At 34.5% G+C, this 25862-nt stretch overlaps 5 protein-coding genes across 5 annotated transcripts in view; 1 reads left to right on the top strand and 4 right to left on the bottom strand.

Moving 5' to 3' along the window:
• Nucleotides 1–21: 21 nt before the first annotated feature.
• Nucleotides 22–2012, bottom strand: LOC142978379 (GEL complex subunit OPTI). The gene is made up of 4 exons (XM_076122807.1): nt 1808–2012; nt 1621–1724; nt 1361–1490; nt 22–1124 (listed from the first exon to the last, which is right to left on the bottom strand). Exons 1-4 carry the CDS (start codon nt 1904–1906, stop codon nt 1074–1076), a joined length of 384 nt encoding a protein of 127 aa, XP_075978922.1. The 5' UTR covers nt 1907–2012; the 3' UTR covers nt 22–1073.
• A 347-nt stretch (nt 2013–2359) lies between these two features.
• LOC142978163 (mini-chromosome maintenance complex-binding protein) lies at nt 2360–6591 on the bottom strand. Its single transcript, XM_076122485.1, has 9 exons — nt 6197–6591; nt 5931–6113; nt 5294–5656; nt 4740–4983; nt 4379–4496; nt 3926–4105; nt 3282–3525; nt 2800–2964; nt 2360–2614 (listed from the first exon to the last, which is right to left on the bottom strand). The coding sequence occupies exons 1-9, from the start codon at nt 6299–6301 to the stop codon at nt 2402–2404; spliced, it is 1815 nt and encodes a 604-aa protein (XP_075978600.1). The 5' UTR covers nt 6302–6591; the 3' UTR covers nt 2360–2401.
• A 101-nt stretch (nt 6592–6692) lies between these two features.
• On the top strand, nt 6693–8386 carry snf (U1 small nuclear ribonucleoprotein A snf). The gene is made up of 4 exons (XM_076122488.1): nt 6693–6935; nt 7150–7388; nt 7497–7762; nt 8180–8386. The coding sequence occupies exons 1-4, from the start codon at nt 6932–6934 to the stop codon at nt 8337–8339; spliced, it is 669 nt and encodes a 222-aa protein (XP_075978603.1). The 5' UTR covers nt 6693–6931; the 3' UTR covers nt 8340–8386.
• A 314-nt stretch (nt 8387–8700) lies between these two features.
• Ilk (integrin linked kinase) lies at nt 8701–13859 on the bottom strand. Its single transcript, XM_076122487.1, has 8 exons — nt 13600–13859; nt 12615–12780; nt 12084–12268; nt 11561–11730; nt 11172–11317; nt 10656–10874; nt 10325–10513; nt 8701–10156 (listed from the first exon to the last, which is right to left on the bottom strand). Exons 1-8 carry the CDS (start codon nt 13686–13688, stop codon nt 9968–9970), a joined length of 1353 nt encoding a protein of 450 aa, XP_075978602.1. The 5' UTR covers nt 13689–13859; the 3' UTR covers nt 8701–9967.
• Nucleotides 13860–15056: 1197 nt separating this feature from the next.
• The window catches only part of LOC142978267 (F-box only protein 32), a 35524-nt gene continuing 24718 nt past the window's right edge, over nt 15057–25862 (bottom strand). The window contains exons 3-9 of the mRNA XM_076122639.1: nt 21304–21397; nt 20263–20452; nt 19708–19889; nt 19022–19114; nt 18575–18753; nt 18084–18192; nt 15057–17978 (exon numbers count right to left, since the gene is read on the bottom strand). Of these exons, the coding sequence (XP_075978754.1) occupies nt 17883–17978; nt 18084–18192; nt 18575–18753; nt 19022–19114; nt 19708–19889; nt 20263–20452; nt 21304–21397 (943 nt within the window). The 3' untranslated portion in view covers nt 15057–17882. The remainder of the gene's footprint in view (nt 17979–18083; nt 18193–18574; nt 18754–19021; nt 19115–19707; nt 19890–20262; nt 20453–21303; nt 21398–25862) is intronic.

The following is a 25862-nucleotide window of genomic DNA, read 5'->3' as shown; positions in this document are numbered from 1 at the left end:
ATAAGTAAAGACTAGTAAAGTTACAAAAAACTTTATTAAATCAACCATTATATTTGTTCAAAATAAAGATATCACTGCAAACTCATTGGGAGCAAACACGCAACAAATAACATTACAAACAAGATATCTTTAATTATTGCATCATTTAAAATAAATTCCTTTTTATAATCATATTGATTGAACTCTGAGGAATAATAAAACTTAACAAGTAGTTTTACTTACAATAATAATAAATACTACAGAAATGCAGACAGATATTGCCATTACTTGCTTATTCTATATGCTTTCCACTATCCACAATCCTACACACACTCCAAAATGAAAATAAATTCTAATCTTACAAACATTGAATGATATAAGTTACTTCTCTCTGTACTTATTGCTTGTTTTATAAATACCATAGCTTTACATGTTCTACACAACACTGTATACCACAATGAATATTTGCTGAGTATTAGGCAGAGAACTTACAAGATCAACAAGTATCTGATGCAATGCCTAATACACAACTTTACTCAAACAACATTGTCTCCATATCAATCAGTTTATAATGTAAGCCACAAGACTTTATGTATGTAATTTTAAAATGCTGTCTTCATTGCAATGGTGGTCTTTGTGACTTTTCTATTACCCTTTACTGCATAGTTTGATTGCATAGATTCACATTATGTGTTTTGTTCCATGATCAGTTATACAAATGCTTAAATGTATAAAACTTATTACAGCCCTACTTGGCACTGAAGAGAAGATAATTTAATTTACAATTTTCATAATTTAAACTTAGAATCACACATTCTTTCCACAATAAACATCCCACATTTAAATAGAACCTAATTTTTACTTTCGTTTTTTGACTTAAGAACTAAAATTTAGATACTGGAGTTGCCAGTGTCTGTAAAAAAGGAATAAAATTAATAATTTGAACAATCCGAGCCCAGTAAAAGCAACAACAACAAAAATTTAAAGAGCTTAAGTTAAAACTGCATGGAACAGATATCTTCACACATTTTGTACTAGTATTCTCTCATGCTAGTCTTGGCTTATGATTTCTGTGGTTTGTGTTATTTTGTGTCTCATAAACTGTCTGCAATGTGTAGTCCTGTGTAAACAATGATCCATGTCACCTGAAATTTAATAAACAAAATTATAGATGATACAAAAACAATAAAGTATTAACATACCTATGTCTATATCATGCTACTCTGTGCCTTGACTATTAAATTTAAATTTATAATAGAAAGACTGTAATTAGTGTATTAAGAATATACTCAAGTAAGCAATTAGTATTCACACCTATTGTCAATTTGATAAGTACCTAATGTAAATAAGATAAAACTAAGGTTAGAAAACTAGGACTTACCAAGAATCCAGCAAATGAGGTCATAAATCCTTCTTTCGTGATTTCCCACATGCCACCGTATTCTTCCTCATCAATCGTTTGGAAATTGTTCACGTAGAAGTAAATTACTGCCGCGTTCACAAAGACGAATCTAAAAGTTTGTAAAACATTAAGAAATTATGGATTGTATAGAATTATATTAAGTTTCATGAGTAAATCATGAAACATTGCTAATTGGTTCATGATTCACGCGAAAATACCAAAACTAAATGAATACTTACAGCAACAAACCAAGGAATCCTTTCAAAGGTAGTAAGCCCCAAAACAGTCCCAAAATAATTCCCATAGCCTGACGCATCCAGTAAATTACGTCTAAGAATTCTTCCTGAAATTAAATAACGTAATTAGCGATTCATTTGAGTTTATTTTCATTGACGAATACTGAAGTCTCGTGATACGAAATCTAACCTTGTCCGGCCATTCTGCGTTAGCAACGAATGCTTTTTTCCACGGCGAGTCACCTTTGTTCTTATTGTTCGCGTCTGAAGATTTGCTTTTACTCGACATAATGAAGTATTTAATTTCTTTTAATTTATCTAATTAATTCATAAGATTTGGAATCAATAAATCATATCACGAAAATCGTACACGTCACTGTGACATTGTCAATAACGTCACGGGCATACCATCATTTTTAATTCTAATCATAAATGAAAACAAGTCTTTTGAGACCACTATGCTACTCTAGTAAAAATAATACTTAGGTAGTAGGTACTTAGAAAAAAGAAAAAATGGTCTACCTTCCAGATTTTAGAAACGTAAAACTGATAACGTACTATTAACAAAAATCTTGAATTTTGGGCTTCTAGTCTAGTCTACTATACTTCCAGTCTACTATTTTGAATATTATTAACGATCCCGCCGACTATTTTGGGTCACAGTGAAACCTATTACTCCAACATTCTAGTTGATTGCTACTATTTGTGGTAAGGTGTTGGGTAAGTAATAATAAAAATGTAATTAAAGAGATTAAAAAACAGATTTTATTAGTAAAAAGACAGCTTATAATGTAGGAGCGACCCTATTCTTAATTCTATTCTGCCTCTCCGCTTCCATATTCTTGGTAATGTCCCAGCATTCCTTGTTGAGAGTGTCGAAACCTCGAGACAGGCTAACTAGCCGCGCTAACACCAACAGTCTGTGCAAATCGTCCGCGGTTACCGGGTTTTCTGCATCTGCTTTGCTTCGCATTTCTATGAAGTCGTCTTCCACAAACTAAAAAAAAAATTTGTTATAGATTTATTATAAAATGTTTCTATGCCCACTGAAGGCAAGTCCCTCAGATACTTTAATTAATTCTTAATTAAGACTCTTAGAAAAATAGGTTAGGTCTTAATATACCTTCAGGTATTAAAATTAAAATTAATGATATGCAAATATTATACCTATATTATATTTACCTTTAAATTATCATTTATAGTGTATTTAACAAGTTTAAGACTAGTCAGATAAGTTCTGATGACATTCATAATCTCCTCCTTCAGGTAATATGTTGCCGCCTCTACTATGGCATCGAATATTTGTAACGAAGATTCCTCAGGCCTCAGAGGCACATGGTAATCACTCTGAAAATAAATATAGAGATTTTAGAACAAATAACAGTAAGCATTAGAATAAAAAATGTTAATTTGTATTTTTTTTGCGAGTATGGTTACATGAAAGCATTTATCAATAATCTTTGAATGCAGTATTTTCTTTTTTCAGAAATAAAAGCATGTTTCCTTTCAGCGAATTATTATTAAGATATGTGCAATATTTGAGGGTAGTTTCCTTCCATGGCCCATCATTTTTTCCATCTTGTGTATGAATTTGTTGCTTAATGTTAGATATACTGTGATCATTGTACAATCAATACTTTATATGATTATATACTTATACTTACAGGTAACAAAGACTTGCCTTCCGACAGTATCAAGACAGACACATCAGAATCAAAATGCATCTTGTAATATCTGAAGTCATATTCCACCTTCTGAGTCATGATCATGCTGCCCAAAGCCGCGATGTTAGCGACACCTGTCGCGTCCAGCCGGCCCTGTTCCATCTTAGTCTCGTCAAGGACTAGGTGAGTATCTTTGCTTAATTGTAGTACTCCACTTGTTAGACGATTGCAGTCATAATCTTTTCTGTAAGAGAGAATATATTGTTTAACAAAGTTTTTAAGAAATAAATGTGCGAATGGCAATTAAAATTGGTCTAATCTCAGTCTACTGTAGAGTGGTAGGACATAAAATGATAACAAAAAGTAAGTTAAGTAGTATATTGTAGAGTGTATACTATGAAAATTATCACAATCTTGATGGCTTCTTAGACATCATTTTGTATATTTTAAGTAAGTATAGTCATTCCCCTTCAGCTTAGCTTTAAGTTACAGACCTTGGGAAACAAATCCAACCACTTCAACAAATTCTTTCTCTATACATATTGCTATCAACACTTACTAGCATCAAGTTCCTACATTTGTGGCATGAAAATTCAACAAAATATTGTAATTTACATCTCTCTTTCCATTAAAATATTACTTACTTTGGCAGCAGACACAGTGTGTTCATATTTTCAATAGTGAGTGGTAGGTAGTAGCTCTTGGTGACAAATTGCTTGATAATATCATACAATTGTTTGGCATATTCTGGGTACTTCTGTATTGGCAGGTTTGATAGGTTCAGGCAGAACTGGCCGAGGGTCATTGTCTCTTGGCGAAGGTAACTGAAACAATCATGAATACAGTTTAATTTAATGTATAGAATGCAAGTCACAGCCAGTAAGTGACAAAATTAAACAAAGTGATTTGGGACAGGCGTGTAGGTGTTTTGCACACACCTCTGTCTACACTTTTGGGCGTAATAGGCGTGATATACCCACCCATCCGACATACACGTAAGTATGTAGTATGGGTGATTCCTTTCCATTCCAATGTAAATCTATCACAATTATAATTAATAATTGGCCATGGTAGCTATGTTTCTTAAGTTTACTTACACACAAGCAATAAGATGGCAGATCAGATACTCTGCAGCCAGTTTATCCCCCAGTAAAAGTTCTGTGAGAGCCTTCAGTAAGTGGTCTCTTGCAGCATTTGCTTCTTTCAATACTGTTTCTGAAAATAAGGAATTATTGTTTCATTAATCTAACCAAGAAGTTCTGAAGACATTTTTTTTCTGCTATTAATTCTTTGTTCTAGCTTTTAAATAGTAATCCCAGAGAAAGTTGTGTAAAAATTGTTTTTCAGTTTAATGTACATAGTCCATTTCAACATAGCTGGCAAGAAAAAGCAGTTTGAATTCTACCATTTTTCTGATGACTGACTATTTAATAGTTTCATTTCTCAACAAATACTAACCTTGATTGATATCATTAACCAGTGGATTGCAGTGGTCCAATTTCTTCACATACACTGCATGTAACCTCGGCACTAAGCTTGGAGGTGGGTTGTGTGTGATAGTCTCTACTTCAGACTCTATCTGGGGTTCCAGCAGTGGGTTCCTCTCAGGCTGGAACTCTCCTGACAGTGCTGGGTCTACTGATAAGAAGCCAACCACTTCTATCATCTCATTGAGCTTGAGGCTGTCACCTTCATCATATATCTGGAAAGAAAAATATAATCAACAAATTAATTACAATAATTGCTTGCTGTCTTGATGAAATAAATTTTGATTAATTTGAGATTATAGATGCAATCTCACTTTGATAAAGAGCATTGTCAAGACCACACTATGGTTTAACTTAGGTCCTTTTATGTTTGTAAATAATTTATAAAGACAGTTTAGCGTCATCCAAGTTTTTTTAGTGTTTAAGAGTTGATTCTAGGTTTCAGCATGGACGTCAAACAGATATAACTTTGAAATATTTTTTATTTTATACTGTGTAAGAGTAAACCATGTAATGTTATCTCACCTTAACAATACAAGACTTGCTAGGTACATCAGGCAGTGGGAAATTCAATAAATGCTCTCTGGACACCACATTGGTGGCATTATCTTTAGCCTCTGTAGTTTTAGGTTCTTTATTAGCAACCGCCTCATCAACTACTTCCATGGCATCAGAATCTTCTTCAGCCTCTTCATAACTGCGTTTTAACTTAGTACTGGTGGGTAAGAGACGTTTGGATGTGTTCGGTTGCTGTTCTAAATGCTTCAGGTGGTTTTGTTTTTCTTCTAGGCTCTGTGCCCAGTCATTCAGCCCCGGCATAGAGACTACTACCATAGTCTGCCTCTGTGCGCTTTTTAAGTTATGTGCATAGTTTAGTCTTTCATTTTTCTGTATTATAAAGAAATAATATTTTGGATTAGATATTAACATTTATGAATAAGTCTGTCAAGTAAATGACAGTTTTTGTTAATGTATGTAGATTTTAACATACATACTTAAAATCAAGTCATTTTCTCATATAGGTAGACAGAGACCAAAGAACACACTCGGTGCAAGTCATACAAACTTCTTTTGCCTCATTCACATTCATTATTTTGTGTAGATTTTAAATTGCTTATATTAACAGTATTTAAGTAACCAAGGCTACAAAACCAGAACTTACCATAACATTAGCAGTATCTCTAAACTTGCCACTTTTGGTTTTAGTCTCTTTTGTAACTTTATTGTATACTTCAAATTGTTCAAAATAAAACTCAGGATTGTGCATGTCCTGGATCATTCCACGGAACCGAACTAATGTACTGTCTGGTAAATTGTGAGATGCATTACAATTTATTAGTGGAATCTGTGGGATTGAAATAAAAGGTTATGTAGAGGTCAAAAAATAATAAAGTTTATTTTGTGATATTTTCTGTGCTTTCATGTTACCTGAAACCAATTTGGCAACTTCAGTAGCTTTTTTTTCCAACTCTCTTCATTTGCTAACCACATATCAGGGGTAACAGTCTCAAAATCAGTCATCAGATCATGCATCTTTGTTACGATAGTATCAATTTTGGAGTGAATAACCAAAGTAATAATTTATTTATCTTATGATCACTAACACCTACACCAACTGACTAGAAGATCGCATATATTTTGTTTACTTGAATAATTACACTGAAACTAATTAAATATGCGAGTCCCGGTCTGTTAATTTGATTCTGATTGTTGACAGCGCGCGAAATTTGCGCCTGCTGACATAATTTAGACAATTTAAGATGAAGAAAAGAATGAACTTTTTGAAGGAAATTCAATCAATATAATGTACTCTGTGCAATCAATAAACACACAAACAAGATAGAGTTTGTCTTTGTCTGTCCTCTACTTGAAAATAATTCAAAACGTAAAACTTTGTCTATGGTGCGTCAACTCTATATACTCTATGTAGTCTATGATAGCGTCGCTGTGTTTTTGGCTGGCTTGATTGCGCGGCGTCTGAAGTTTCTAAATTGAACTATTTTTATTATGTTCGTATGATCGTAGATAGGGAGAATAAATGTGCATGATATAGAAACACCTGAAACGCTTCACTAGTCACTTTAGCTAAGTCTTGTCGTTTGGTATACAGCGGATTCAGTGTACTGTGTGTTTTCGTAGTCCTAAGCATTCAAAGCATTAAACATGAGTAAGTATGCATTTTTCTGAATTTTGCTTGTTATCTTAATGCTTCGCAAAACTCCTCGTATAGCAATCAAGTCTTATTATTATATTTAGTTAGGGAATGAGCTCAATAATTAGATAACCTAAATCATTATAACCTCAAAAGTAAACGGGATTTTAAAAGGGTTGCAAGAAAATATCTCGAACGAATCGAATAATTTAATTTTGTTTTGTTGTAGCGATGGACATCCGCCCCAATCACACGATCTACATAAACAACCTGAATGAGAAAATCAAAAAAGAGGAGCTGAAAAAATCTCTGTATGCGATTTTCTCACAATTTGGTCAAATTCTAGATATTGTAGCGTTAAAAACGCTAAAGATGAGGGGTCAAGCTTTTGTTATATTCAAGGAAATATCCAGTGCAACAGTTGCTTTGAGAAGCATGCAAGGTTTCCCATTTTATGACAAACCTATGGTAAGTAATGGGGTTTTTTAACTTGGTAACAAACAACTAAGTGTTGCCTGCACTTCAAGTAAAACAAAATACGAATTGTCGATACTCACCAGTATGTTTAATTTTTAGAGAATCCAGTATTCCAAGACAGACAGTGATGTCATAGCCAAAGTTAAGGGTACCTTCCAAGAGAGACCAAAGAGGCCGAAGTTACCCAAGGGTCTGGATGACAGCAGAAAGAAGAAGAACAAGGATGCGAACAGACCTGGCATGCATGCTGGACAGGCTGGCATTCTCAACAATGTTAATGCTGAACAACCACCCAACCAGATCTTGTTCTTGACCAACCTGCCTGATGAAACCTCTGAGATGATGTTGTCTATGTTGTTCAACCAGTATGTATTATTTATAAATCGCATATTAGTTACTATGTTCTTTTAAGTGAGGATGATAGTGCTACACAAAATCAAATCATTTATTCATTTAGGTCAAATGCTAACACTTATGATAGTTAATGATACAGAGTGAATTTACAGCCAGTTTGGAAGGTAGGGCCAATGAGAGGAGCTGGCAAGAAACTCCTGCCCTCTCTTTTTAATTGCCAAATGGTTTTAACAATATTTCAATTAGGTATAAATCATTGATGATGTAAGCAGCTGCTACCAACCCTACCGAACACACATAGGTCATAACAAATTAAATCAATATATTAAAGTGGCAGTAAAAAAGATGTCAAGTGTATTGGAAGCATGATGGGAGTATCCACTACTCTGGTATTGTTCCGAGTAAAACATAATGTTTGTCTTTTCCAGATTCCCTGGCTTCAAAGAAGTCCGTCTAGTACCTAACAGACATGACATTGCCTTTGTTGAATTTGCAAATGAAATGCAGTCTGCTGCTGCAAAGGAGGCTCTACAAGGTTTCAAGATCACTCCAACACATGCTATGAAGATTACCTTTGCAAAGAAATAGTTTTTTAAGACTTACTGATAGTATAAATAAATATTAAGTATAATATATGAGAACTGTTTTGCGCATTGCACTTAGCCTGAACAGCTCTCCGGCTGTGATATTATTCAAGACTGCAAAATGTTTTTTACTTGCAATTTTGACATAGCATGGATCCATTAACCTCATAATTGTAAAGAATTAACTTAAAACCACCCTTCTGTAGACGGTGTCGCAAGATTACAACACCAGTTAGGTTAGAGACTTAGCTAATGTCTACAAAACGTAAGTATGGTCCATCAACTAAATGCTGATGTTTAGTTAGGTCATTCCATTAGCACATTTCTTCGGTACGATTCCTAAATTTTATAAATAAAACAAGCAATTTATTACTAAATCGTTAGTATATTAAACAACTTTATGAAAGTTGTAACATTGATTTGTCATCAAAAATATTAAAATCTATATTTAAACAGTTATATTTTGTCACATGGCATGTTATTTGGCCAGGTTATAATTAAGGCACATCTATTACATAGCATTTAGAAATTAGTTTTATTCTAAAGATGCATTTACAATAATATAATCTCTAACACAGATTGCACAATTGAAGAGATTCGAGAATATAGAATGAATAAATAATGAAATGCATTTCATAAAATATTAAATTCATATTGACTGTCCATTCTGATTATAAATTCTATTCCTTTTAGTACAAAACAATACACATATAAATTGCAGTATAAATATTCACGATTTATTTCTGTTACATAATCTGTCTAAAATATTTGTGAGCTTATAAACTATTTCATATATTTCGTAAATACATTAGCACCGATAAATACAATAGCAAGTACACTTGGTTATAGGCAATGTGAATAATAAATATTACTCACTATTCAAATGGTTATCCAACTTACTACTAGCCAGGTAAACTCAAGTTTATCCTGTTTATACGAACATTAGACGCAACATAAATTATTCATTATTTTACATTACAAATTTCTTCGAAACCAAATCTATTTATTAGAAGAAAAGAACACAACCTAAGTACTAAACAACGCTTAAAATACTGGCAGTTAAAGAATTTTTAATAGTTTTACTTCATATTTTTTAATTTTAGTAATTAAAAGTCTAAAATTTAATTTTGAAGTTAAATAATGTGCAGTAATAATATAAAATCGAGCCCTTGTCTTGCATCCATCCAAAACTCGCCAGCTCTTTTCCACGGTCACTTCATGTTCATATTCATACATATTCAGAGTACCTTCTCACTCAGTAATTCAATACAGCTACGAATATTTTTCATAAAATATACAGTTGTAAATTTTTAATGGCAAATAATTGACTTTCGTTAAAATATTTTTGTACATCAAATAATCATAAAAATAGAAAATGGAAGTCATAATTCACATAATAAAAAGCTGATCAGTATCCTAATCAAAATAAAAAATCTTATAACTTTAACAATAATTGGAAACAATTTGACAGCCTTCTCAGTTAATAATCTGAATTTAGTAGACAAAGTTACGTTTTTAAGTTAAGTTCAAATTCTGACACAGAATGCTATCATAAGTAAAATCGAGCCCTTTCCAATTATCATTTAAGTTGAGAAAAAATAAATAAATAGAAATTACAAAAGGCACTTAGAATCAGCGTTTCATCTTTTCGAGGATGGGTATGATCATTTCGAAGGTGGGTCGTTTGCCAGGGTCCTCGTTCATGCAGATCTTGATCAGCTTGGCGATGTGCGGTGAGATGCCCGGCGGGATTGTGACGCGGAGACCTTCCAGCGCTATTTTCATGCCGCACTCCATTGGCGACAGGTCGGCGAACGGTACCTGAAAATTGAAGATGAATAATACAATAATGTCGTTCAAAACTGTTTAAAAAAACTTATTCTTGATCATTCAAAATAATAACACAACCTCAGTATGTGGTACGTATAATATGTTTAACGAACCGTGCTGTTTAAAACCGACTATAAAAAAGTAAATACGGTTACTGACCTCTCTAGTGGCAAGTTCCCACAGCAGAATAGCAAAGCTCCACATGTCCGCAGCTTCGAGGTTCCTCTTGGAGGGGTGCTTCTGTAACGCCTCGGGCGCCATCCAAGCGGGTGCGTACAAACGACCCTTCTCTTGGAACGAAAACTTCGAGTCCGCCATGTTGATACGAGCTGTTAGGTCCTCGTCAATCTGTTTACAAGAGCATAACCTTAAGTTAAAATCTAAAAGTAATTCATATGAAGGTTAATTTAATTTCTCTTCATATCTAGTGACAAAATTTACAGCTTACAATGCTGAAATAACAAAAATAGATTGGTATAGTGGTACCGACCATGATGTGCTTGCTGTTGAGGTGGTAGGCGGGCAGCGCCTTGTCCTTCTGCAGCTGGTGCAGGTAGCGCATGGCGCCGGCCACGTCGTGCGCCAGGCGCAGCGCGGCGGCCGCGTCCAGCACCAGCGCGGCGCCGCCGTGCAGCAGCGCGTGCAGCGAGCCCCACGACATGTACTGCGAGATCACCACCAGCGTGGGCGGCGACACGCAGCACCCCACCTGCACGCACACACAAGTGGATGAGATAATGTACCTATGTTATTAAGCTAGCAGTCTCGATTCAAACTAGTTACTCGAAACTAAGTTCTGATTGACATAACATAAAAATCTAGGTATTTACATAATAATATGGAGCTGAACCAATAGAATTGCAGATATTAATAAAGTATATAGACATAAAGTAAAAATACATAGACAAAGTTTTATGAACATTTCACACATACAAGCCATACAAACACTTTCACTATCATAAATGGACCATTTCAAAAGTACATATTATTATATTATAATACTCACAACAGGCAGAATGTTGGGGTGGGAGAATATTCTAAGCTTGGGGAACTCCTCATTGAAGTCTCGCTGTATACGCGGAGTACAGTCACGCACTGCTAACATCTTCGCCACTATGTCGTTCTTCTGCCAACGACCGCGCCATGTCTCACCTGTTAAACAAACATAGTTTTTAAATACAAATACAGAAATATATGCAATAGTATCTTATTAGATAACTTGGAATTATTCAATGCAAAGAGCACTGAAGGAAATTGAGAAATATATAGGCATTGTCTTTTAAAACATGTGTTACATCTAAATTGATCCATCTACATAGGTAAGGTATTTAGAAAATTAGAGTACATTTAAGTATTCTTATCTAGAAAAGATACAAAATAACCAAACAATCATACCTGATGGGGTAACAGCAATCCTGGTATGAAGCGACAATTCATTGATATTAATGCCCTTATGTCTGGAGAGTGTAGCATCCCTGCTGCGAGTCTTCAGACCCAGCCATGACTGGTCCTTGAACTGGATCTTCTTTAAGTCCTGACCTTGCTGGGTTGCCATCTCATGAAGCCTGGTAAATAAGAACAACTTTTAGCAAAATGCTGCATTTGCCCATCAGAGTAACACCATGAAACAAAAATCATTAATCAGGATGTTTACAACAAGCAGGATATTCAAGTATGACTCATTATAAATTCCAGGAATGCAATATAAATCTGGACATTCCAGTTTCATTGACATGTAGATAAAAAATCAAAGCTGCATAAACAAAATTATTATATAATCTTAAATTCAAGTCTCTCAGTAGTACTGCATTTAAATTATACCCAAGAATCATTAAACAAGATAAACACATTTTCATTTGTTTGGTAATATTGGCATTGTATGTAGTTCCCATTGTGGTCGACTAATTTAATATCTTACCTTTGCACCAGCTGTCCCCTAGTTTTGTCAAGGGGAGTGTCTCCATCCTTATTGGCGAGTGAGATAAGTGCTCCAGCCAGTAGCAGATCCTCTGCAATAGCACTGTAGCCCCAGAAGCAGGCATAATGTAGAGGAGAGTTGCCATGCTCATTTGTGAAGTTTACATCAACTCTGTTCTGGAGAAGCTGTTGACAATGGTGATATTTCAAAGGCTGGTATAAATTTGATGAAAACACATAAACATGTGAGAAAATATAGTACCATGCTAAACAGCTTACATATTGGGCTATAGTGGCAATAAGATTTTGTAGGAAGTAGTTAACATACATATAAACTCTGGTTCTATTATCTAAATAGCATCTTAGGAATAATTGTTTTAGGACCCATTTTGGCAATATTATAGTGTAATGAAATTCCATATTCTTTCATCTGAATTATTTTTAACCTGACTCTTAAATTAAGCTTGAAGTTTTCATGTTTATAAAGAGTTATTACATAATACTTTTTAATGATTTCAAATGAGTTTCTTACCAACTGAACAATAGGTCTATGTCCATGTGCAGCTGCTAAATGCAGTGGAGTGTCATCTCCCATGTTAGTGACATTGATTCTAGCTCCGCGTCGGATGAGCATCTCCACAATCTTGAGGTGCCCCTCCTTGCATGCCCAGTGTAGTGGACTGAAGCCATGGTCATCACTGAAATGAATAAATGAAAGTATTGATTAGATGAACTCGTATTCCACTTGTATTCTGGAAGTTTTAAGGGATTCAATTGACCACAGATCACATGTCATGTAATACTGTGATTGGATCACACCTTAAATTATCTTAGATTGGCCTCCAATATGTTTAAATCTATTACTACATTACATACTGAATAATTTTTCATGTTCCTGAAAAAATAATGACTAAACTTTGGTCTACAGCCTTTGGCTGCATGAACAATAAAAATAACAGTAACAAGTACTTTAAATGAATAATTTTAGTTTATTCATGACCTATTAAAGGCTCAAATATAATTTACTAAATTAAATGAGTATGGGTAGTCCAGTTGAGGATAACAAGATAATTATTGTTGTCATAGAATGTCACACCTATAGTTTTAATTAGCCATATTATTGTACTCACATAATGACTGAATAAAGGAAAATCCTAATAAAAATACAAGGAAATTCCTGTCTAAAATACTAACGATATTATTCATTACTATGGAATGATGGAGGTAACGAATCTGACCAAACTTCTAATAAGATTATATCAAGAATTACAGAGCATATAAAACATATTATAACAATATTATTTTACAGGTGTTTTATGTCAAGGTCATTAAATTTAAATTATTAGGTCGAATACGTGATCTCCTACTGACGAGTTATTATTTTTGTACACATCTGACGCATAATACTAGGCCATGACTACATAGTGGGCGTGTTCTCTCAATGCCATATACGGGGAAACAAGACCTTCCATATGGAGTATTAATGAATGGATACGTTGTTAATACGATAAACTCACCCCTGATTCATATCATGTTCGGTATCATCCAGCCAAACTCGCACCTGCAGTGCATTTCCTTCTCTACACCACTGAAATATATCTTCCATGTTTGTACACCAAAATCACTTATCCTCAACTAACGTTTTAAGACGAAACAATATTTCTTGTAATTGCACTTAATTATCACATATAACAGGCTTTTAAAAATATTATTATAATATTTCAGAAACTTAGCGAATGAAGTCACTTCATTGAAACTGTTTGACAGTTTCGCAATCACCGAAAATAATATCATAATACGACTAGTTTATGAGGTTCACGAAGGTAATGACCTCTCTGTCGTTATTATGGGGTTATCGTATTTATATCTCTTTTTAGCCAGTTATTCGTAAATGTATCTTTTTATGGTATACTACGATGTTGCCAGGTGTATCTAAATCTACATAGTGCTAAATAACAAAAAATATAAAATGGTAAAATAAGGTTTTTAACAATATAATATATTTAAAGCAATGTGGAACATGATAAGTAGGTATTATGTTTTCTATTTTGTACAAGCTCATTTTATATAAAAAAAGGTCTGTGGGGGAAATGCCTTTTGTCAAAATATTAAATATAGTAACGAATCGCTGCACAGATGGCATAAATTGAATGAGTACGTAGTGAGGTAGAAACGATAAGTAGAAACCTTAAAATGTGGTTGATTTCATTGTTTGTCGTCTAGTTTTGTAATTTTGAATGCTCTTATTTCCTAGATTTTAAAATTGAACATGATGGTGGGCTGGCAACAATTTGTACACTTGTCAATTTTGTCAATCGAAGTTGTTATTGTCACTATTGTCAGATTAGTCAACACTTAGCAGAGGGGCACCGTGTTGTTTGTTTCAATAATTTTGTAAAAATCTTTCTTCAATTCATCTGAATTATGGGTGCTACTGCGTAGAAATTAAATTTGTATTATGGAGCCGAACAAAAGTATTGATGTTAGTGTTTTGCCGAAAATAACAGACGTTGAGTGGAAACTTGAAGTTTTGACGAATACACCTGGAGTGGGCTCAGATAACTTGTTATACACTGTGATATTGAAAACGGATGGTGGCAATGATATCAAGTTTACTTGTGGAAGTCAGCAACTACATGATTTAGTGTACAAACTGAAAGATTTAGTGCGACACTGTGAGAGGGTGAAAAGTGAGATTTCTTGATATAATCGTATTGTTGCCAATAATGTACGCGGTATGGAATAAGAAAGCGATGTAAGTTCAAAGCCTATGTACTCTGAATAAAAAATGCTCATATAGTTATAGCGTTTATTTATTCTACACCTAGGAACCTACAGAATTGGACTGCATTTGCTTTCTGGCCTTTCAAACATTCTGCAGGTGTTAGATTAAAAGGAAGATGTGTCTTGACCACACATAGAGGAAGTGTAACTTTATTCCAGGGATGAGGATTTTGGTAAGGCAAGAACTGAGTTCTTATTCAAAATAACTTTATTTCAAAATACCATATAAAGTACCATAGTATAGTGAGAACACAAATCAGAAAACAATTCCATTGCGTAAAACATAAAACTGATCACAGATTAACTAAAAATGACTTAAGTGAGTAGGTATAACTGCATTTTTTATTCCCTTTCTACTCTACATAGGGTTAGCTTCTTGGGACTATTGAATGCTTATAATAATTTTTAATAAATTTATCTTAAAATATCACAATATCAACAACTACACTACCACAATACATGAACATATGATACTGTATTTATGGGACTTCTAATACAACAATACTGAATACATTTTAATAAATTTACATCCATAACAGACAATATAAATTTTATAAAAACTTGTGCATTGATCGGCTGAAACAATTTGGTCATTATATATTAAAAAAAAAACTATGGGTCAACTTAGAAAAAAACTTACCAATCAGTACTGAAGGTAGCGGCCAAATAACCATAGAGGTTTTATAGTATTAACAACATCCCAATAAATACAGTCTAACACAATACATCTATTCTCAGACTTAGTAAATAATTTTGCATTCAGATTCAAAAGTAATCACAGACAGCTTAAATTACTGTGACGGATAATAGAACTTTCCTAAAATGGTACATGTTTGTTAGGCCTAGAGAATTTAATACAACAGTTTTATAACAGGTGCAAGCTTAGTTTATATGATGATACAGACAAATAGCAAGAAAATGTAGCACATATAAAGTTGCACTCTACAATATGTTAATTTTTTTTACATTAGAAACAGAATATAATGTTTCTTTACAAAGTTATTTTATTGTATCTTATACCTGAAGGTGGAGACAATGTATCTGAATGGAATACACTCATATTATACCGTTAACATTGATAGCTCCATAGCAATAGGTGGTGAGCCTATTTCCATTTACCAATCATGATACCAAAATCTGGGCTATTGAAAAATATTCTAACATAAATAATTCAGTGACAAAAGTGAAATAGGCAGTGACTTAGTATGTTCTGCATCATCATATAAACCAAACTTAGTCCATAAAAGTCCTTATTGAATATTTTATTGATACATGCAACTATCAATGTGTTTGTAATAAAATATTGTTTTATTCTTACTTTAGCTATTAGCTGCACATTCACATTGTTCATATATTTTTAGGATATTATTTACTATTATTCTACTGAATTCAAATACTGAAGGTACACAGAAACTTTCTGTTGGAAAATTGGGCTAATTAAATAAATGTATTAATTAATTGCTGTCATAATCTCGAATTAAATGTGCTAATTAAATGCAAGCACAAAAATAAAAGCAGTCATGGTTACAACAATTGTTAGCTCAAAGTATTGCCTATACTCAAATCATAAGGAACTAATACATTTTGTTAATTAAATTACACTCAATAGTATTTTTATTCAGCCAAGCCTTTTAACAAATGAATCTAATTTTAAGGTAAATTATTCAGTCGCCAGGGACGGAAGAAAGCTGTTTTTCACATACAATAATGAATACAATAGGTTTTGGTTACTCTTTAAAAGGACTATAGTTTTTTATTTTTATACTTATACCTTTTTAATATAATTGTGAGCAGATTTAAACTTCTTTCTTTTAAAGATAGACTTGGCTATGTTTTCTTTTTTACAAATTTTTATTTTAACTAAAATATAAAACCATTTAAACATAACAAACAACACACATGGATAAATATTGAGTACAACACACTTATATTGATATAATTTTGGAATTATCACATAACCTTTTTATTATTTTTAAAGCCTTATTTAATAAGCATTAAGTGTGTGATGTTGAAAAATAAGCAAACTGATTATTTCTTACTAACAACATAATTAAAAAATAAGCAGGTTATTTTTGGTTACATTCACTGGTAGTGTTGCCGTATTCTAAAAAGTATATTATAAATGAAAATATGCGACGACAATACATTAATCTGTATTCCCGAGATTTAGGGTAATTGTAACAACGGCAACACTTTACACTGGCGGAAAATATGTGTCTACTAATCTAAAATGAAGGATTCCTACTTCACTACTTGTAAATTGTCTCTACATTAAAAATACCAATACTAGTAGAAAATAGCTACAATGGAACACATTTTTTAGCAATGGCTCACAAACCATAGATATTTTTAAACTTATGAAAATATTTTACTTAAGCCATAGATATATTAAAAAAAGAATTTCTTATATTAATCTTTCGCTTAGTTTAGTCTGATTAAAATATGATTTATCTACAGTTTAAGTAATACATTTTCTATCACTGGATAGCACTGATAATGTCATAGTATATCGAAATAGGCCAGCCTGCCTGAGATCTTAGTCAGTCAATGATATTTTCTAAGAGTCGTTCATATCCACAATATGGATAAAAAATCTATAATGTTTTGAAAAAACAGTTGGACAGAAAGCACCAACGGAATATGAATCGCACTTAGATTAAGATATCTTTTTTTATGTTTAACAAGTTACTCTGTGTATCCGAAATTCGAATAGGGATTTTATTTTATGATGATAGTTTCACAGTACTCGACGCGGGAAAGAAGAATGGTTTAGTTCAAACCTCATAATTACTTTCTCTCCCTTATACGAATCGAAGGAGCGAGAGCAAGACGTAATGTGTTTTCTAGCTGCGTCGCATATTATGTAATCCGTAAAGAAATATTATACTTCATTTGGCGAATGATATCTCTTGAACTATGACGTCACTTGCCGTTAGACGTAATGTTCTGGGGCATTGTTGCAGAGCGAATGTCCCTCGTTGATAAGCCTTGTGAATGGAAGTGGATTCTTGATGGATTACAGAGAGAAGAACTTGAGGAAGGCCGCGGGGGGCACGGGGTGCGGGGGCAGGGGACCACCCGCTTCTTTGAGTCTTTCACGGTATTCGGGGCACTGGAAACGAAAGAATGAAGTCAATGACACACGTTGCTAAGTTATTTTAAAGTGCATTTTGCCTAAAATAGTTAAGTATATAGGGTAAAGTTAGAAAGTAGTTACCTGATCGGCTATACAAGGATGTCCGAGTGAGCGCCAGAACAGACACTTGCAGTGGCGGCACAGCGATAGTGTCTCGGCGTACTGAGTGTCCTCACGTAACCCGTACATCCTGAAACATCATCACGTTATAACCAAGATCTTAATTATGCTAGGCAATTTTATACCAAAGTTAGTTTCTTATGCTTGGAGCAGGAATTTAAATGATAAATCTTGATTAGAACTTATCACTCAATTATAAGAAATATGATGAGACTATGAACTCCCGATTCTTCAATTAGGATGATTAGTTTTTAGCCTATACATAATATTATATTGAAGGCTATCGGGGAATAAACAAGGTGACTCCATGGTGCGCAAGGCAAAATGTGATTATCAGCTCTACGGGAAAGAAGTCTTCGGGAAAAATATAAGGCTTAGCTGCAGTTAAAAAAACTAAATTGAAGGGGCAAGTTAAGTATATTTATGAAAAAGTGCCTTAAATTTGCACTCACTTCCTAAGCTGGTGGAAGAGTTTCTTCCAGTCGACGTCCTTGTCATCAGTCGCGTCGTCCTTGTTCTTGGCGCGCGCGGCGTCGCTCTGCTGCGACGTGAAGTGGAACGTCACCAGCTCACGCCAGATGCGCTGTTCCGAGCACACTGATGCCATCATCGTCCAGGCTGATGACGCCGCCTGCCACATGGAATATATTGAATCTTAGTAATAAAATTCTACCAGATAAAAAAATGAGACGTCCCCAACCCGCGGTTGGCCAGCGTGGTGGACTCAAGACATAACCCCTCCCTGATTCCGGGAGGAGTTCCTTGCCCAGTAGTGGGACATTCATGGGTTACTTTTTTTACTTTTATTTATATTAGACGTTGAATCAATGACGTGATTTAAGTCTATCTTAGCTAAACAAATAAAAACAATATATGGTTAAAGCATTGGCTTAACTTACATCTAAATCCCTGTGATCCGATATCCTGAGCAATATTTCTCTGATACATTCCTCTGGCAAGTCGTGAAGTTTAGGCACTACCTCTGGTCCCGGCTGTGAACAAAAACAAAAGTTAGATAACATAGCAACTGCTTACAATATCTTTCAATATATTACCAAAGTGGCTTCTCAAACACTTGAATTCCACATAATATCTTTTACAACAAAAGTTGGAACTCATAAAAAGTTCCCAACTGGATATTTCTACTTTGATAATAATTTAATGAGAAGAACGTAATGGTTCCCAAATTGAACCAAGAACTTAAAAAATTCACGTTCAAACTTCCGGAAACTATTGCTAAGTTTGTTCGTTTATAAGTAGTAAAAATTTTGCTGCTTTAATTGTTGTATTTATACTTCGTAACTTTGACAAGTTATAAACTTGTAACTTAATACGTAAATAACGTAAATAAATCAAAGCTGCAATAGTGAATACCTAGAGGAAGGTTAGTCTAGCTTTATAGACATGTACCTACGACAAAAATGTTGGGTATCCGTTAAGAAAGAATTTACACGCTTAAACCGCCGACTCACAAACACATCCGACAGTTGTCGGCTTTATTTAAAACCAGTCTACAATTAACCTTCATGATTCTTTTGAAATAAAGAGTTCGTGACCTCTAGGTCAGTTAAGTATAGATGCTTACCTCTTGTATCCTAATACTGTTAGCGATCCTGTTGATTCTGGCTATAGCGTGGTCGTGGTGTCCCCACAGCGCCCGGGAGCCGAGCGGGCGGCCCCAACAAGAGCGACGCTCCGACTCACGAGCGGTCGACACCGACATCACCAGGGCGCGGAGGGCATTGAGGTTCTGTTTGGAAGTTGCCACTGGAATAACAAAACATACATTTTAAATATAAGCACTTTGTTATTAAATCGTGAAGGCTATTTCAAATCACTTTGTTATTAAATAGTGAGGGTAGTCATATCATTAGTCAATAGTGAAACTGTAGTTACGGTGTGACCAATGTAGCTCTGTATATTGTATTTTCCTACATGTATTTTCCTTACATCGGAAATGGATGCATTTCAAAATCCAGGTGCTTCTTCGCGAAACGGCTTCAGAAATTTCTACATAGGTAATCTCATATACTTATATGAGTTAAAAAGGATGATGGCCCATAAACAGTTTAAAACACAGACCAAAACAGCTTTCAAAATTCGCATTGCGGCACGTTTCTTTGACGAGTCATGTACACACCTTGGTCAGCGAGTTGCTCCAACATAGATAGTAGCAGTTTCTGTGCAGCACCAGGCAGGTGCGTCAACCGTTGACCACCAACCAACAGTTCTAATAATGCGCAGATGTAGTTGAATCTACGCACATCGCGCACTGCTGACGAGAAGTCTAGCCGACGGACCGCTTCCGATAGACCGTTGAAGCCTGCGATCTGGAAATTAAATAGACAATAGTAACTAGAGTTTAAAGTTATTGATAGTTTCTGGAGCTTCTTGAACCGAGATACGAATATTAAAAACAAATGTAAGATATAAATAAATAAATATGGAAAGTATGAAGAATGTTATATTGTTGAACTTATTTGTTATTTTTATGATTTTGTGTTAAATATGTCGCACCCCCGGTGCAACACTGTCACTTCTGTAAAAAATGCAAAAATGACCTACTTATGTAGTAATTGTCTTAAACACTGTATTATCATTATTTATGCAAAAGTTAAGTAAAAAGTCGACGTTATAGTATGAGCTATTTATCTTATCTATAGATATCTTATAAAGTCATTATTGTGTGAGGTTTGTTTTTGAATTTTAAAAGTTTTTCCTGTAAAATTACATTTTTGCATAAGTGATATATTGTACCGGGGTTGCGATATGTTGCTGATTGAATAGTGTCGACTATTGGCCTTCAGCCTCGGCAAATATTCTCAATTTAAAGTTATAGAATTACCGAGGAAAATGAGTTAGTCTGTAAAATTTGTTTGCAACAAAAGTTTAGATAAATCAAAAACACACGTAACAATGTATCAGAACATCCAGTTATATACATATCACGTAACCTGTCATGAGTTTGAAATACGTTTGAAAACTCAAAAAGTTATTGTAGCTGTCCGAGCCACGATCAAAACAAAAAAAATACCTTTTGTTTACAAATCTTCTGCAACTGACAATGTATTGAGAACAATATCATGGCTCTTGGTTTTTACACAAACAATTAGCTGAGATTTTCCTCATTAGAGTAAAAACGCGGTTAATATAAATACAATGAGAAATTTCGTATTTTTACCTCTCTGGTACACTTGATTGTGATGTGACAATGTGGAGGTATCCTGTTTACCGAGTCATTTGTGTTCTTGTCGCTTTCCTCACCTTCCGCGGTCCTGGGGACAAATGGTAATGAGATGAGTCTTTAACTCAACATTAACTATATAAAATTAACCTTAAAAACAAGAAAAATGACATTTGTATGGGGACTCTCACATTACGATACTGGTAGTCTCCATACAAATGTATGTGAGATACTTCGTGGCGACTAGTCTCCGAGACTAGAGTCGCGCGGGCGTATCGTAATGGGAGAAGGGCTTTACGGTTCTCGAGATATAGCCTGGTGACAGATAGAAAGCGAAGTCTCAGTCTTTACCATTTGGCACACCTAAAAAACAACCTAAAGTCCTAAACGCTCTTGCAGAATGCACAGATAAGATCGCTACGGACAAATCGTTGTAGAACTTGAGTAAAACGTGAGTAGATACTCCAGCAAACTTGAGCGGCAGTGGTTTAGAATTTTGGCACACAAATTGCATGTAAGTAAGATAAAACTGGAAAATGTAAGTCCTTTGCCAAAGTGAAACATTTTTCTTCTTTTCAAAGACTGCATGTAGTCACGTAACGTACCAATGCGAGTTTAAGAAGATATAACAAGTTCATTTCCTTACGGAGAAATCATACAAATTTTATAGACGATTCGGGCGAGATGAGAATATTAAAAATTTATGGGAACATCGACTGTTTTATGGTTCGATTTGTACGTAAATTAATAAATATGACGAACATACGAAAGTACCTACTTAACCTACGTACTTATAATGCGTACCTACGTGTTAAAATTATTTGGTTGACCACAACAGGCTGTAAAACCCATTATAATATTCGGTGACATTATAAACACCATTCATTAAATCATTATTAATATAATCGTTTTGTTTACCCATTTTCCTTATCAGTCTCTTTTGACTTTTTATTTCCACTTCTACAACCTACTTCACACTTCTACTTGGTCAAATAGAAAACGCGAATTGTATTTGAATTTTGCCATCACGATCTTTATTTACGAAATAGATAGGTATATCGTAATCCTAATCATATTATCGGAAATAGGATCATAATAATATTTATTCCTTGCCGCTATGAATAGAGCTTTGTGAGGTAACAAAATTAACCATGAAACCTAATCTACCCATTTATAAGCAACATGATAGATTTTTTCGTTGAGGGACGGGCAAAAATAGCTCGGGGAATATCCGAAATATTGTACGACCAATATAGGTCGGTAGTTGTTCGTTAAGCGTGACCCATATAATACGGCCAGTGATGTAGACCCTTCATCAGGAAGGTAGACCTTCGAAATAAAGATCTTTTTAAACCGGGCGGCTTAGACTTATCGCTCACAGTTCCTTTGTATTCGCTGTGCCTATAAAGCTTAGAATAGTCTCCATTTTAAATCAGTGATATTGCTGTAGAAATATATTTGTTTCGATATTGTAGCTACAGATCTTTTTATTTATACGCCAGCCACTTTCCGATTAAGTAAAGGGAAACCCGGTTACTGTCACGATAAGATATCCCAAGGGTGGTTGTTTACCTCTTCCCTATATTTGGAATTCTTCACGCGAGATTTATAAAGAGTGTCCTCAAAGAGAAAGGTTTAACTTTTACGAAAATAATGAGAAAATTTCTATTCTGAAGACGGTTTTCTTAACAACTGTTAGATACTTTGATGTGATTTACATGTAAAAGTACCGTATCGCTTTCATGTAATTAGATTCGCCATCGTAATTGACAATTCAGTCGCCATTTCCCGTGGTTTTACGGCGGTTTTTATCGAGCATAACTATCTCGAAGCTTTTATTGCAAATAATGGTTCGTCACATTTTTATGTTGGTCGTTAGAAAGTTCTTTTACGTAAGGTCGAGTATTGACTAAGAATCCGTAGTTTACTGAACTCATTAGTTATGTAACACGTTAATAAGGTACGGACTACGGTTATTATGTCTGTTAGTTCAATATTTTGTTAATTTTATAATGCAACGGTTTTAAACGCGATGGAAAATTAAAAGCTATAGTTATAATACGTAGATACGATCAGTTAAGAAACGTCGGGGCAACTATTGGTTTATTGACTAGGTATCATCATAACCTTTGATTTTCAATCGCGTTTAAGTTGCATTTATAATATTACTAGCTTTTACCCGCGACTTCGTCCGCTACCTGAATTTTCCCATGGGAATGCGTCATTTTCCCGGGGTAAAAAGTAGCCTATGTCCTTTCTCGGGTATCAAAATATTTCCATACCAAATTTCATGCAAATTGGTTCAGTAGTTAAGGGGTGATTGAGTAACAGACACACAGACAGACAGAGTCACTCTCGCATTTATAATATGAGTATGGAAGTATGGATGTGTACAAGTCGCGAGTTTAGAATTGTTAAATATTTAGTGGTTTGTACAAATATTTTTCGACTACTTCAGGAGTAAGTTGAAGTTATTACTGTTCTATAGTCGTGAAGTTTTCTACTTGAGAATTTATGATTCTTTATGAACGTTTACGCCCACGCACTTTTAAAGTACAATGTTTGTAGCGTCAAGGTGGCAACGATTACAAAACTTCAGCGGTTAAAATGTCAAGCTAGACTGCAAGGTAGAGTTAACAATTTAACAAGCTTCTGCTTCGTGTAGCGTATATTTTCAACTTTCTGAAAAAAGGGTTCATTCTTATGTTATTCTTATATCTTATAGTTGTTTACACTAACCAAATCAATACCTTATACATTTCTGTAGAGTGTATCATTAAAAGTAACAGAACTATAAATAAACTCTACCTAGCTCTTTCAAATAATTTTAATTTAGTGTTCTGCTACTGCAAACGCCTCACCCGTATATTTCAGATCTCTTGATCGCTTGCTGTTTTTGGCCATCTTTCTAAAAACTTGATCGCCCCGAATTGGAATTAGTTTAAAAAGATACTTTAAACTTAACCTCTCACCATACCTAATAGCACATTACATTATAATAACTATTTATCGAGCCGGTAAAGCGGGCAAGTCTTACCCCCGGTTTTTGAGGTAAAAAACGGTAGTTTATCTATTCAATAGCGTTTAAGCTGATATAAAAACGACAGTTTGTATGTACCTCAGAAACCAGGGGTCAGTAATGTGGACGCAAACAGAGCTACTCTTTAAACCTTCTACCAACATAGTTGAACTAACGAGTATGTATCATCACGCGCCCTTTCTCAAGAGGGGTAAGAGCAACTCCATGTTGATTACTCCCGCTGTTTGCCCCGGGCACAGCGTAACAATTAAAATGAAAACATTCTAAGATCACGTGTCTAGTAATTAATAAAGTTGGAAAGCAATTATACGTCCTTTGTGTGTTTCAGTAGTTATTAAACATTTACAAATATATTACGATGATTGATTGGATAGTTATTAGAAAATATCAAGTGGGTCTTTAATATTTTACCCGTAATGGTAGATAATATGTTTTTGTATTGTCAGCATTCGTTGCTGGCTGCTGGCCTAAAAGTAAGCCGTAGATTAGTTTTCTCAATTTAGTCACCTACACCAAAAAATATATTTTTTACCCAAATTGAAATGTCAGTCAGCTTGTCAATAGTGTGCACTACTAGGGTCGACCAATTTTGTGAAAATTGATATGAGGGCTCTTCACTTCTTGTCCAATAAATATTGGCGTTTCGGTTTTTGTTTAGTATCGATAAAACCCTTTCCACTTCACACCTTCAGTGGAGAGAGGCTTCGAAAGAAATTGTAAAGGTCATAGTATTCATAGAGACCTACATGCTCCCATGACTAGAAAGAAATATCAGTTTCGAATTGCTGTGTCGTACCTTTGGGTGCTTTAAATGACCAAAGCCACACAAGACTGAGAAGAATAAACTTTCTGTAACAGTAAAAGCCAGCCATCTTTTCATTGGCACGAAACGGCGTGCTTTTTTTTTTTTTTTTTTTTATTAACGAGGGGGAAATCTTCTAAAGATACCCTATTTGTAGTTACTACTCGGGTTATGTCGGATTCCTACCGACTAAAACCACCCTCGACCAACCAACAACACTCTTCAGAGAAACTCTGGTACCGCAATGTGCTATCCAGAGTACGAAACGGCGTCCTACCCCGGAAATGTTCGCAAATGGCCGACTATTGTGTTTCGTAATTCTGTCATGCAATCTGTTATCCCATGTTATATCTACATTATACATATTATTATGTAATGTCTCTAAATATAATATACGTGTCATAATTCGTACATAAGTGTTACGACGTGACTTGTAGAGATTTTACGTTGCTCAAGTACTTGTAGATCTGCTCAAGTGCAGTACTAATGAGCGTTGGGTATGGAATATTTTAATTGTTATCACTGAATAATCGATACTACTGTTCGTTGCAAACAATGTTATTATTAGTCTCTTAAAAGAATCAGATATGTGATTTTGATTTTCGGATATCGTAATATAGCGCAGAAAAAAAATACATTGATAGAGTATAGGTTGATACTTTGAAGGTAATATTAATATAGTCACAAATAAAATAGAACATACGTAGGTATTAA

Source organism: Anticarsia gemmatalis, chromosome 14, assembly GCF_050436995.1.
Source record: "Anticarsia gemmatalis isolate Benzon Research Colony breed Stoneville strain chromosome 14, ilAntGemm2 primary, whole genome shotgun sequence".
NCBI classification, from domain to species: domain Eukaryota; kingdom Metazoa; phylum Arthropoda; class Insecta; order Lepidoptera; family Erebidae; genus Anticarsia; species Anticarsia gemmatalis.
This window is presented reverse-complemented; position numbering and strand designations above follow the sequence as displayed.

What these genes read in the sequence shown, in the direction of transcription:
- LOC142978379 (XM_076122807.1), bottom strand. Translation starts at nt 1,906, where the DNA reads ATGTCGAGTAAAAGCAAATCTTCAGACGCGAACAATAAGAACAAAGGT. An exon ending in ACGCAGAATGGCCGGACAAG is followed by an intron (nt 1,725 to 1,807) that starts GTTAGATTTCGT and finishes ATTTAATTTCAG; the next exon opens with GAAGAATTCTTAGACGTAAT. An exon ending in CCTCATTTGCTGGATTCTTG is followed by an intron (nt 1,125 to 1,360) that starts GTAAGTCCTAGT and finishes ATTAAATTTCAG; the next exon opens with GTGACATGGATCATTGTTTA.
- LOC142978163 (XM_076122485.1), bottom strand. Translation starts at nt 6,301, where the DNA reads ATGCATGATCTGATGACTGATTTTGAGACTGTTACCCCTGATATGTGG. An exon ending in ACACTGTGTCTGCTGCCAAA is followed by an intron (nt 3,526 to 3,925) that starts GTAAGTAATATT and finishes TCTCTCTTACAG; the next exon opens with AAAAGATTATGACTGCAATC. An exon ending in CTATAAATGATAATTTAAAG is followed by an intron (nt 2,615 to 2,799) that starts GTAAATATAATA and finishes TTTTTTTTTTAG; the next exon opens with TTTGTGGAAGACGACTTCAT.
- snf (XM_076122488.1), top strand. An exon ending in CATTTTATGACAAACCTATG is followed by an intron (nt 7,389 to 7,496) that starts GTAAGTAATGGG and finishes TTTAATTTTTAG; the next exon opens with AGAATCCAGTATTCCAAGAC. An exon ending in TTGTCTATGTTGTTCAACCA is followed by an intron (nt 7,763 to 8,179) that starts GTATGTATTATT and finishes TGTCTTTTCCAG; the next exon opens with ATTCCCTGGCTTCAAAGAAG.
- Ilk (XM_076122487.1), bottom strand. Translation starts at nt 13,688, where the DNA reads ATGGAAGATATATTTCAGTGGTGTAGAGAAGGAAATGCACTGCAGGTG. An exon ending in AGGGGACAGCTGGTGCAAAG is followed by an intron (nt 11,731 to 12,083) that starts GTAAGATATTAA and finishes CTTATTTACCAG; the next exon opens with GCTTCATGAGATGGCAACCC. An exon ending in ACCCCAACATTCTGCCTGTT is followed by an intron (nt 10,875 to 11,171) that starts GTGAGTATTATA and finishes GTGTGCGTGCAG; the next exon opens with GTGGGGTGCTGCGTGTCGCC.